Raw genomic sequence first — 13,609 nt, 5'->3', positions numbered from 1 at the left:
TTATAATTTATAAAAAAATACATACAATATTTTAATCAAAACACGATATTTTTTTGAATTTTTTTTATTTAGTTTTATTTTTTAAAAAAATAGGCTGAATTTTGAGAATAATTTATTCTTTCCACCTTTTTCATTTTACAAATTATTTTTGATACATTTTGAGTTTTTGACTTGGAAATAAATTTTAGGATTTTTTTAGTTTGTACTGTCATAATTATTTTAAATGCAAAATGTGTATTTGCATTACAGAACTTTTTTCTTTTATGACCTTAATAAAATTGAATTTGAAAATTTGAAAATAATAATTTCACCTATTAATTTTGAATGTATGTATGTATATACACATCAAAATATAAATTTCAAATTCAAAAATTATATCTTAAGTTTTTACTTAAAATATTATCATTTATCACCAAAGTTCTAGAATGCTTTAGTCCCTCACAAAGATTTGGCTTCTTTTTGTTAAATTTTTGAAAACATAATGCATAATATTGAAAATCTAAAATTGCCTTCAACAAAATTTTGTTGAAAATGTATACTGTAACATATTTTGCAACACATAAAAAATTCTTCAATTATTTCAAAATTTATTCTTTCTTAATAAATATTATAAAACATAACGTGTATTTTAAGAAATTTTCCTAGTCTGAAAAATTTTAATTTGTAATTTTGTATGAATAATATACATAACATATGATGCTTGGTTGTAAAGAAAATATTTTCTTTTATTTTAATGTTGAAATATTTATCCTCTTAATCCATACATACATGTCATTTGAAAATCTATTGGCTGCAATTAGAATCAATATTATTTGAAATAAAAGAATAATACATTTTATTTTAATATAAATTAAGAATATTGTTAATGCTACATCCCCAATTGATATTACTTCATTTCACATGACTTCTTTAAAGACAACTAGTTACCAGTTAATAATATGCCTCTTTTGCGCATTTTTTCTTTCTTTGCTTTAAGAAAGGATGGTGGTTGAAAGAGAGGCAATGAATCATTTATAAAAAAACAAGTCATAATTTTTTTAAAAGTAGAATAGGCCAATATTGGAATCAGATATTGAGCTACCAAATATGCCCTAAACATACAAGCACACTTTTTAGACAGTTTAAGTTGTGTAGAGGTCACATGGAATGTAGCAAAATTAATCAGGGATGTAGCATTCACAATTTTCATGTTACAAGTGAGATACATAAATTAGACATTTATAATGTTTATACAATTGTACAAACGGTGTTGCAGTTGGACTGACTAGTTCAGCTCACTAGGAAATCCAATTGACTGCCTCAATGAATTCAAAAAATGTACTTAATCTGCAACACTTAATATCTTCAATGCGTATACATTACAAACAAAAATTAAGAGAGAAAGAAAGAGAGAAGAATGTTGAACCCTGACCTCAAGACTTAAATTATCATCATTCTTTAAAAGCCAACCAACTTGTGCTTAGAGTTAACTTTTTCTTGACCTCAGACTTCATATTGGCCTCAATATTGATTAATCATGTACAACAGATCTAGCAACTACGATTGTTGTCTGTGAAAGGAATCTTGGATCGAGGAGGCAGAGGTGGAAAAAAAAGTTACCTAGGCGGCACAACGCAAAGGACATGGCATTGTCATCGTTGGAAGTCTTTTCATGCAATGCTCTGGAGTGCCAAAAGACAAGTGAACCCACGAAACATAAAATCTTCGAACATGAAGTCATGCAAACTGGATCAAACATTATGAACCACTAAAATTATAGAGTATATAGAGTTAAGAAGATTGAGAGGTCTGGAAGTTTCAATTTAGGGCTGCGAGAGCTAACAAGCACCCTCAATTAGGAGTGTAGATTCTGAAAATATCTGCAAGGGTTCAATAACAATATTCAAAACTAATATCTATTACAAAAAAATAAAATAAAATAAAAAAATAAATTGGACAATCTTGCAGAATGAGAAATCCTGTTTACAACAGTAGAAGAACAATACCTGCTCATGGGTCCAGAACCGCAGAACTCATTATATCACTCGGAATCAATTTCAACAACTTTGTCGGGGTCCGAGTCGAGCGGTGAAGCTGTTAATTGCTTTTAACTTAGAGGCTGTTTCGGCAGGCTGGCCAAGCCGAGCAGTGAAGCCGTCGCCAGCTTGCAGCTTCGGTACCGCGTCCTCAATTGGACCAAGCCGGGCAGTGAATGAGAGTCTTCTTGATGCTGCTAATGGTCGCTGTTGTAACCTAGATATATATCTTTGTCTATGCAAAAAAGGCTGCCATATATACATCCAACACACTTTCCCTCAGCAATGTGCTCAAACCCCACAGAATCGCACATGGAAACTGTGAATTGTGCAGTGCATCACCATCATGAACATAAAGAAGGATGTGTAAAGATAGAGAACTGACGATACTTATGAAGCGACTGAAAAGGACTTAAAGTCCACATACATTATACATGTGATGCAGCTCAGGGAAACTGTGGAATTGAGATGAAACCATTTCAGCTTCAATACAAACTAATACAGAGGGGACTGTACATTACAACTGAGGCGAAAGACGAGGAAATTTGAAAACAAATATCAACCATGAAATTGGGAAGGAATTTGAAACCCGACTCCGAAATTTGGACACAGAGAAACTCGAAACGGCACATGGTTAAGGATCTTGAGGGCGTTGATGCCAACAAGAGAGACATACCAAGCAAGGTGACAAAAGGGATCGTCTTGACGATGTCTTCTGAGTCTTCAACATTCTTAGCTTCATAGCTGGCCTGGACACATGATCTGCCTTGTCTAACCTCTTGTCTCGTCGTAAATCAACGCTAAACCTCCCCGATTGACATTCTATGTCCAAATACCTACTATTGTGATCAACTACATCCGTCACATATTTGAAGCTTCGGTTGGAAACCCATTGGGGATGCGGATCAATTAAGCCTCCATTGCTATCTGCTTCTAATGAGAACGTTGTGAGTGACGAATTTGTATCTGATATAGATCCATCATCAGCATCAATATCATCGGGATCATGATACGCATCGCTATGCTCAAAGTCTTCGTTGTCCAGCTCCATTTCTGAGACAAGGATTCTAGGAATCAATGAAATACTAATTGTGAGATGCTGTTGATGCGCATCCTCAGGGCATTTGACGCCGTCATTTCCGAAAACAAAGGAAGAAGCGACCGGAGAATTGAATGGAAACGCTGCTTCGTCCATTTTCGCTCGATCATCCTGAAATTTGTTGAGCTCGTTTTTCACTTGTTCCAAGTCGGGCTCGTCGAGGTCTGGCTCATGTGTAATATCCATCTTCAAACGCCCAGAATTTAACACGAAATCGTTTAATTCCGACTCAAAATCCAACCATCTACGGCGTTCAGATGCGAATGAGTCAAGCGCTCCTATCTTCAACCGCCTGGATCCTCCATCAACGCTAGAATTCAAGCTGCTCAGGGAGATGTCCCGTTGTGACACATCAAGTTTGGCTCTAGATTTTACAGATTTTCCTGGTTCAGTGGATCGGTGATGTCTGCTTCCATTGACGTTTATGGACAAAGTGTTGGCTGGTATTTGCTCCAAATCCAAGTTGAATGACTTCCTGTTTGATGACCAACGCTCAACCGATGGTTTTCGTTTTGCTCCTCCAGTAGCAGGATCAGCATGGTGTTCTTGGGAACAATGTAAGGCAAGGTCGTTGGGGATTTGGAAGATAACGTCATCCTCAATAATGATATCATCCTCGTCGGTATCGTCATAATCAGACATCGCATGTATCGAAATAGAGCACCGACCTGGGTGAAGACTATGTTGCCATTCGTTAGCTCCTATCTGAGTGGATGTACACTTGGTGTCGGGCTGGTATAGTCTCTGCGAACGGTCTCTTGAGAATTCGTATCCAAATAATCTCTCTGAAAACGTTGGTGCTGCCGGACAAATAACTTTAGGATCAGCAGCGCTCATTGAAGAGCGTCTATTCATCTTCGCTGCAGAACCATTATTGCTTTGAATTTTTCCATTGTCTTGGGAGTTGTTTTGTGTCGTCTCTACACCCGTATCGCTGGATTTTTGTAACCTTGACTTCCCTAATCGGTGCTTAAATTTTTTGTCAGTTGTGTGATCAGTCCCACTTGTGCCAAAAGTAGAATGCGGAGAATTGGGTATGCTACTGTTGACACCGCTTCGAAGCCGTGGAGAGGGGTAGAACATACTACTGGCAACATTCGATTTCTCGAGATACGGCACTGTTCCATTTTCGTTCAGATGAATATCGTTCTCAGCCAAAGGTATGCCACCCTTGTCACCCTTGCCAGCATTAGATGATATAGATGTAGCCATAACTGATGTACCACGTTTTCTCCCATGCGTATCCACCAAAAGTCCTTGTTGTCCTTCACTTCCACAAGATATGCAGGCTATTCCTGATCGGAACTTGTCCGAAATCACAGAGGTCATTGATGACTGTCTACTAAAGAATTGATCTTCTTCGTCACAGACATGAACTCCCATCAAACTTGGTTTCAGATTCAACTGAACCAGTTTGGGTTCATGAGCTTTAACCTCATCACTAGAAACTCTTCTACCCTCGAACGATGTCACGTTTCTTGGATGCGATTTTCTGCTCAGAGGAGGAACAACTTGTGTTTTGGATTTATTATCTTTGTCGGGTTTGCGAGTCCTTAATCTGCCCCTGTCTTCACTTTCCTTGATCTTCCACACTTGATCCATGTCTGTCGCGTCCAGATGAGACCTTACAACCTTCTGTAACCGGTTATCGTTCCAACAACCAGCCATGTCTTACTCGTATACAAAGATTCCCGCTGAAGCATATTTCATTCCACTCTACAAATATCTGAAGCCCATTAGCCAACGGCAACACGTGAGCTCATGAAGCGTGTGTAGTGATGTCAAATTGAGAGGTGTTGCAGGGATGAGCTGAGCATCCTCTTTAGTATTAGATGCAGGAAGCATTGTGTTAAGCGATTGAGGAGAACGAGATTGATACCAAAATATCCACTTGGGGCTTGTCGGTCCTACACCTTATCTAGCGAAATATAAGGAAGGAAATAGAGAGGCAGTTTGAATACCTCCTCTCATGAGACTCTTTCACAGTTTCATAATGCTATTATGAAAGAGAATGGGTGCTCCTTCAAAGCCCAGTAGGCCAGCTTTGTAACAATTTCATTCTCCAAGTGCACAACGATGCTCTTGCAACCACCTCGATCTTTTCCCCCGGAATGCTTGAAAACATGACCTGCAATCAGAATCCCGTCGCTTCAGCTGAAATTGATGATAAGAATTTCAGCTAGTTCTCAGAACAGACTTAGATTTACGTACAGTGTTCGCTTTCTCTTGACTTGACATTGACTGCACAGCAACACTTGGATAGATATCCAATCGTAATCTTGATTGACACTGGATGCAACTTCTTTTCTGTCTAAATTCAGTGTGCCAGATGTTATCCTGACCTCCAGTTAAGTAATCAAAATCAGGATAGCTTCCATTTTGAAATAATATACTCGACCCGAGTGCCTACGATATTTCAGTCACCCATCAAAGAACTACATGGCAGGTCTCCAAGACCAGCCTCGACATGAAATACCTTTAGGCTCTTTAAAAAGCCAAAATACAAATGGAAAAAAATTGTGAGATTACGGCATCAACCAATCTAAAACGCAACGTAGCTCTAGAAAATTTCGAAATTCGACAAATCAGAAAACTTGGAACCGAACTCTGTAGTTTCACATGTTTCGTTCCAACACTAACACCAAACAGACGACTCTTATCACAGAGAAGAATAATTCTCGACACCGCTGATCAGCTTCACTGAGGGATCGGTTCACAGACGAAGCATGAATGAGACGAAAGGTGTTCATATTACCTGCAACGAAGAACGGATCTCCTATGCATTGCAACCCGTCTCCAAGCGACCGTTTATTTTCGCTCATGCCACGACTGGGGGAACCACATTGGGCCCCCAGAATTCCCACCTTAACGCACCTATCTAGGAAGAACTAGGGATCACCCTTCATAGAATGTTTGTAGATTCTGTTTCAAAACCAGACGCTTGTCCGCTGACTGCAAATACCACCGGGAGATGAGGATCCACGCACAGCTGATGAGAGAAACTCATCTAGTGATACATACGTGAATTGATTTAGCCTCTAACCACCAGCGACAGTCCACATGCTCTCAACCACTTCCAACACAGTACAGTGGCTTCAGCCCGTTACTTAAGTGTAGGAATGAATTCACAAATCAGCTTTTCACGAACATGACTGCTGCTTACAGGAAACTGCACCAGCATTTTCGGTGGACTTAAGATTGATCCTTCAAAGTAAACCATGCTTCAACGTTTGCGAGAAAAGGAGAATGTCCCCAAAACACTACACTGTGCCTGTCTCAGGATATCCGCATTGCGCAAATAGTAAACACCTTAAGGTAGCCGAGGATCATCCTCTCCACCAAAAGATACCATGAACTTCAATCTTCCTCTCGACAACCTCAAATTCCAGATTTCCCGCGCACCATAAAAACCTACCCAATCACCTCTGCAACATAAGTCAATTGCTACCATTCTTCTTACACGACTCGATTGCTAACACAGTGGAGCTCCCCCTGTGCGCGCAAAATATCACACCACCATTCTTGTGACTTACAGAATTAACTCCACTCACTCGCCGTCCTAAAGCTCAAAACAAACATTCTCCGAACTCTGGAGGCAATGTACTTCCACTTCCCGAACATCTTTCCGTCGTGCAGATTGCCTCTCTGGAGCGTCTTTACAAAAGTTGTACAAAAATTCATGGAACATGCGCAACCTATCACTTTCTGTCCCACGAGAGGCAGAATCAAAGCACAATACACCTCTAACATCCGAGCAATGGGGTGACGACTGCAGGTTCCATTCTGAATGAGCATTCACTCGAATCATTCAGAACAAGACATAAAATCTGAGTCCAGAACTGCAGAGAGCTTCCATTGTCTCCCAGACGCCAAGCCCACATTCCCCGGCGAGCAAATCATGGACGATGCATCGAACTACCCAGCCGTCGCAGTCTACATGGCTGGTGGATTCCTCTCATCGACATAGTCGCGCCGTCCTGTTCCCTCCTACGAGTTCTCAAAGTGAACTTTTCCACTTCAGTGAGGTATGTCAAATAATACAGTCGCTACAACTGAATTCCTTTTCAACAACTTTGTAGAGTTGTGACGGTAATTTTCAGGAGCAATCTGATAGGGTTGACGGAACATTTAGTTCGTAATTACCCGATGATAAGGGTTTCTGTGCGTTACAAAACTGTCTATTTTTCAGTTTTAGGACCTCCCCGTTTGATGATATGTTTTGTGTTTGTTCACCGATATGTGCCGCAGTGGATCGTTCATGAGGTTTACTTACCCGGCTTGACACAGTATTTCTTCAATTCATTTTCTGTGTCCATGTTGTTTCATTTGCAATCTTCTTGATGTTCCTCCCCATGTAAAATTTTGCTTGGCAGTCTGTCACACTTCGTTTCTCCTCTGTTTTTACGTAGCTATGTTTAGTAATGTGGCATGGCTGCTGGCCAGTTACAGATTTCGGCTCTGTTGCGCTGTACCAGTGCGATATTCAACAATTACTGAATGTCATTGTGCAAACTGTTGATCTATACTAGATGAGCTGTAATTATATCTTACGGAGTTTGTCGCCTGGTGCCTTTAGCTCCGACAGCAGAAGTTGTCACGTGGTGCATCACACATGCACCAGTATATGCGGAATCACTTATTGGAGTGAGACAATGGCTCGTCTTTGTCGTGTTATGCATCAATCTGCGCTTGTTGAAATCATAATTGGCAACTTACGGCCGGAGGACGGGGCAGTCATGTTCGTGGGCATAACGTTTTGACAATCCGTAGGTCACTTGCGGTATTTCAGTAATTAACCTATACTCGTTTTGACTAACGATGCATTGCAGGTGAGCCACAGATTGGTTCATTAGGAAGTGTAAGCCACATTCGCTGTGGTTCCAGATGAAATATGAACTATCCGCATGCGTTTTGCACGTTGCTTGCACGTCCTGCAGAACTGTCAATGGGCTTACTAAACTACGCCAATGAGAGCTCTATCTCTGTAGGAGCCTAAATTAGTAAACATTTCGTTCTAAAAAAACAAACACCACATGCAGTTATCGAAATATTCTAAACATAGCTCTCCTGTTTCAAGGTTTGCTAGTTGGCCGGAGGTGAAAATTGGACGCATCATTTCTCTTCTGCTGGGAACCATCTAAACCAAGAGGCACCTGCAATCCAAGTCAATCACCAACAATTTCCAAAGACGAGAAAAGTGCACTGGGTGCCGAATCTCACTGCTACCTAGGTTCGAATGCCGTTCAGCTATTTCACAACCGAACTCTGAATATCTCCAAAATATATCCATACTTAGTTGGAAGGATGTCCCGTGCAAATTCAACGACCAAAAAAACTACCTCCGTACTCGACCATTTGCGTAGATTTTCCACCGAGGCTCGTGCACGCGAATCACCCTTCCGCTTGAATAGAAACTTTCATACCAAGGCCACACAACGTCATCATTCCGAGGAATACACAGATCATCACAATGTTCTGTCCATTGCGTAGAGCCGAGTTCACTCAAAATTTTGTCGCATCTAGTGAGAGCACAGTGGATATGTCACACCACAGAACACTTTGGTAGAATATTCTAACAAACACGCCATGCTGGCACAGATCAGCTGTGGCCTTGGTGCGGAGTTCGCAAACAATGCGCGACGTGACCCTCCCCGTCGCGAAGCGCAGCAACGGCAACACTTGTGCGTTTTTTCGACATGAAGGCAACATTGGACTCTAGAAGGAGCTGAACGAGATCAATGCCTTCGTCCGAAGAACCTTCTAGAAGAATCCTCGAATCGCGGGTAGCCGGCCCGGGCTGGAACCCTGCACCCGTCCCGTTGCATCCCAAGGCTGCAGACCCGTCTTTTGGCTCAAAATTCATCACCGTTCCCAGACTTTGTTTAGCAAAAATAAATGGAGAAAATGACCAAACTAGTACACAAATATGAGTTTGGGTATAAATTTAAATGGGTAATACGTGTTTTGAAATTTTTGGGGGGTTTGAGGCAATTATATGGGTGAGGGAATTTGATCAGATGTTGGCATCCTTACACAAACTGATTTTTCATTACAACAGTGCAAATTAAAATTTGTGACTTTTGGTTTGATGTGTGGAATGTGAAAATATCAAGTGAATGAATAGATGAATTGTATACTTTGGTTATGTTTGATAGTAAGAAATATAGGTGATTTGCAATGCCATCTGTGATACAGTTCTGACATTTGTGGTGATTTTTCTACAAGATATAATAAAATGTTGGTATGAAGTTTAAAATAAAATAAATGAATTACAATGTAAAAAAGAGGATAGTTAAGTAGGATCTACAACATGCATAACAGTACTTTTTATTTTTTTATTTTACTTTTGCGGGTACAATATGTGATCATTATGTGTAAAAAAGTTGTAATTGTAACATCAAAGTAAAAACAACCTCACAAAATAAGACAAAAAATATAAAAGGTAACATATATATATATATATATATATATGCTTTAAAATTTAAAAAATGATATCAAAACATAAAATTATACAAAAGAAATCAGATATATTTTCTACAAAAAAATCAAAATAATATACGTTTTTAATTTTTAGATTTGAGAAGTTACATATTAGTTGCAATTTGATATTCTTTTTCTTCTCCCTAATAATTTTGAAATCTAATAATAAAACAACAAATACTTTATGGTAAGCATGTAAGACTTTAAATTTATAGAACTTTTTGGTTTTCATTAGACCATTTTAGTGTGTTTATTTAATTGACATTAAAATCATACAATAGATCTTAATTTTTGAGTATTTTCTTACAACTTCTACAAACTACGTTGTCAATACCAACAAAATGGATAAATATACATCAATGGCTGTATGAGCCATCCACTAGTAATTAGATAATCTAAATCATATTCCCAAGATGTCTTTTGATGATCTAACAAATCAAAGAAGAAATTCTTCTAATTTATCAAATATTTGATGTTATAAAATGGCACCGCAATTTGGTGCCATATCGTTCTCATAAAACATGATATCAAGCATAACATCTAAAGTCAAAATTGCACCTATGAAGCTTTTAGGAAGCTACACTGAAAGATTTTATGAAATTAATCTATATTTACCTATTTCTATGTAATCATATAAGTAATTATTGAGATAAATGTATATGTCCGTGACACCATCTTTACAAACCTATAAAACATGATTTCTTCCAATCACTAATAGGTTGAAAGAAACTATATATATATATATATATATATATATATATATTCAAGCTTATTTATGGGGAGGTATTTAAATAAGTAGAATGAGTAGAATGGTTGTATGAAAAATTAGTAGAAGATTTTAATTGATACCAAAAAATAAGAATAAATTTCTTGCCAAGGCTATTGGTGGATCTTAGAAATTACATCATTAACATTATTAAATATCTTGTCTTTTATTTCTAATACATTAATAATGGCCATTGTGAAGAAGATTGATTATTACTAGATATAGTATTTTTTGTATGCCAAAAATATTATAAGTTATGCATAAATTGGTAAGCTCATGATCAATACTTTGCACATGATGTTCTTCAAATAAGAAATCTCACTTTATTTGGAATTTATTAAATATATATCATTGATTTTTTTTTTAATATATTTTAAATTGATTGATTTTACTAACATTCTATTATGCTTTGTAGGAAAGATTCAATCAATAGTATTAAATGAAAATATTGATAACTTTTACTTTATAATTAATATGGACAATAGTAAGAATCTTAACTTCTAAAGTAGTAACAATGTTAAGTATTGGATGTTGTGTCCAAAAGGACAAGTATGACAATAGTTGTCTATCTAATTGGTAGGCTTGGCTCAACAATATGTGTGCCTTTTATGATCTTCTAAATCAAAAATTGCTCCTACTCAATCTCATTTATACCAGATAATTTTTGTAGAGAGTCTTATTAGCCAATTAAAAAGGAATTTATGACAAACAAGGTATAGCTACAATGGTTTGAAGAACCATGTACTTGGTAATGCAATGATGCGGCCATCAATATGCTAAAAGAGCAAGTTAGACAAACCTTGCGGTACTACAAGCCAGTATTTCCAAGCTCATTGCATATGCAACCAACAAGATTTAGTCCTATGATAGCTTTAAAATCTCAAAGATCAAAGATGCTCAAAAAAACATATGAGAGCAATATAAATTCAAAGATATGAAGGACAATGATTAAGTAGATGTGTTTAGAGCTATCAAAAATTTGAATAATATATTCTTTCTCAAGCTTGTAATAGAAGTGATTAAACATTTTAATGCCATAACAGATAATAATGATCTTACATATACATACAAAATTAAAATCAAATGTGCTTTGTTGCTTAATGTGATTGAAAAGTAAAATATTAAGTAGTTCTTCCTTAAATTGTATTCTATTGTAGCCAACTATCAAGTTTATTTTAATAAAAAAGTTGTAAAACATTTTTATCTACATAAATAAACCAATCTTTAAATTGGAGTGGCTTTCAACTTAAATTATTATTATGATGTTGTTCAAACACCTTAATCTTTGGAATTACAAATATTTTGCATGGTTAGACCTTATTAGCATTCATGAAGATCATTTGAGCTTCTAGTATCTTGATGGCTTCTTTGGTCATTAAATCTTTATTATTAATTATCAAGAAACTTCTTTAATAGGCCAAAAACCTATTCATAAGATGTATATATTATAAAATATAGTCTACATACTATTTAAATATAAATATGAATAATATGATATATTATATTTAAAATATCTTATTATTAATGTATATTCTCAATTAGTATGATATACATAATAAATAAGGTGCTCATATTCTAGTATAACTTTGTAAATAGTATAAAACATATTAATTACAAATATCTATGTTGTATATATAAAAATACTATATACATAATATAAAATAATATATTTGATGATTTTGTTGTTTCAACTACTAATAGATCAATAGTTTTACTAAAAATTTAAAAACAATACTTGACCTTGTAAATACATTTGATAAATAAAAATACTAAAATATAATATCTTTGTAAAAAGAATATACTTTAAAATTTTCTATTGCAATTAAGATTTTGATGAATATGTAAAAATTAAGTAAAAGAAATATTTTCTATATTAATATAATTTATTATAGTTATTTAAAAATATTTATTGAATATTTTATATCTCAAATATATATATATATATATATATATATATATATATATATATATATTAAAATATTTCTATCATCAAATATAAAATATTTTATTTTTATTCAATTTTAAATATAATCTAAAATTCTTGATTTCTTAAATTTTATTAAATATTTTGTAATATAATTTATATTTACTTATTAATAATTCTTTGATGATGATTTTGAAAGTTACATTTTATAAGAAAAAAATCAATATATATATATATATAAAATTATAAAAATTATAAACACTAATTTTAGGTATAAAAAATTATAGTTTGATGGATTATAAGATTACCTTAAAATATGTGTTTTAGAAGTATATGCACTTCTTTTGAATCTTATAGTAAAATGATATTATAAAAGTTAATAAATAAAATTCAATTCTTATTTTCAACTTCAAATTAGAATTTTATTAATATTTTTATTTTAATGAAATAGTAGTTTGAATTGATTACAATTAATATTATATTATAACATTTATAGATTGGTACCATTGCAATTATCAATAATATTTTTTTAAAAAAATTAGCAAAGATTGTTATACCTAATTTATTTGTAAAATTATACAAAAGTAATATATTACAAATATTTATTTATCTAATTCATAGTTTGCAACAACTATATTATAATACCTTTTAGTCTATTTTATTTTCATCTAAGATATAATTTTATATAAATAACACAAGATTTTATTTATCTATTGTTATCAATATATTGTATATCAATAAATAAATATATATATATATATATATATATATATATATATATATATATCTAGAAATAGGAAATTATTAAAGCCACATCTTCATTTTGTTAATACCACACCTCTTTGCCATCCATGATTAATTTAGTCTATTTCCATCTTATCTCTCTAATCTCCCATCTATTTCATGTCTCTTGTTTCATATCCATAATCTACAATCCTTCCATCCTCATTCCTTATTTCTACTCCCCTATTCCATATTCTTAGTTTCTAATTTTACTCCATCTTCCATCCTTCCCCTTCCTCATTTCCATCCTTTGTCTTTTATTGCTATTTCCTATCTCTCATTCTTAGCCTCTAACCTTAGTTTCAAACTCTCTCGTCTCCATTCCCTAAACCCATCTTTTGTTTCTAATTACAAAATATAAGGAGAAAAACAAAAAAGAATCCACTCTTCTTTGTAACCAATTTCTTTTCATTCTTTTCTCTCATATACACACACATATATATTCTTATGAGAAATTTACTAAACAAGAGTTGTACAAGAAAATATTTATGACCAATACTTATTTGAAGCTCTTACTTTCAATTTTCAAACTCAATTCAAAA

The 13,609-nt window shown here is 34.8% G+C and overlaps 1 protein-coding gene across 3 annotated transcripts; it reads right to left on the bottom strand.

Moving 5' to 3' along the window:
* Positions 1 to 773: 773 nt before the first annotated feature.
* LOC112273059 (uncharacterized) lies at positions 774 to 7,304 on the bottom strand. 3 transcript variants are annotated; one of them, XR_002966880.3, is made up of 5 exons: positions 5,870 to 7,304; positions 5,076 to 5,242; positions 2,692 to 4,840; positions 1,986 to 2,264; positions 774 to 1,661 (listed from the first exon to the last, which is right to left on the bottom strand). XR_002966880.3 is itself a non-coding variant. In XM_024501402.3 (4 exons), the coding sequence occupies exons 3-4, from the start codon at positions 4,780 to 4,782 to the stop codon at positions 2,037 to 2,039; spliced, it is 2,319 nt and encodes a 772-aa protein (XP_024357170.1). In that variant the 5' UTR covers positions 4,783 to 4,840; positions 5,076 to 5,242; positions 5,870 to 7,304; the 3' UTR covers positions 774 to 2,036. The 3 variants fall into 3 exon arrangements, 1 of the variants encoding a protein (XP_024357170.1); XR_002966879.3 differs by having other exon boundaries at positions 774 to 1,859; positions 5,870 to 7,303; XM_024501402.3 differs by having other exon boundaries at positions 774 to 2,264.
* Positions 7,305 to 13,609: the final 6,305 nt, after the last annotated feature.

The sequence above is a fragment of the Physcomitrium patens genome, chromosome 20, assembly GCF_059467195.1.
Source record: "Physcomitrium patens ecotype Gransden chromosome 20, ASM5946719v1, whole genome shotgun sequence".
NCBI lineage: Eukaryota > Viridiplantae > Streptophyta > Bryopsida > Funariales > Funariaceae > Physcomitrium > Physcomitrium patens.
Note: the sequence above shows the minus strand (reverse complement) of the source record. Positions and strands in the feature narration are given on the sequence as shown.

What these genes read in the sequence shown, in the direction of transcription:
- LOC112273059 (XM_024501402.3), bottom strand. Translation starts at nt 4,782, where the DNA reads ATGGCTGGTTGTTGGAACGATAACCGGTTACAGAAGGTTGTAAGGTCT. An exon ending in CCCTTTTGTCACCTTGCTTG is followed by an intron (nt 2,265 to 2,691) that starts GTATGTCTCTCT and finishes TATATATGGCAG; the next exon opens with CCTTTTTTGCATAGACAAAG.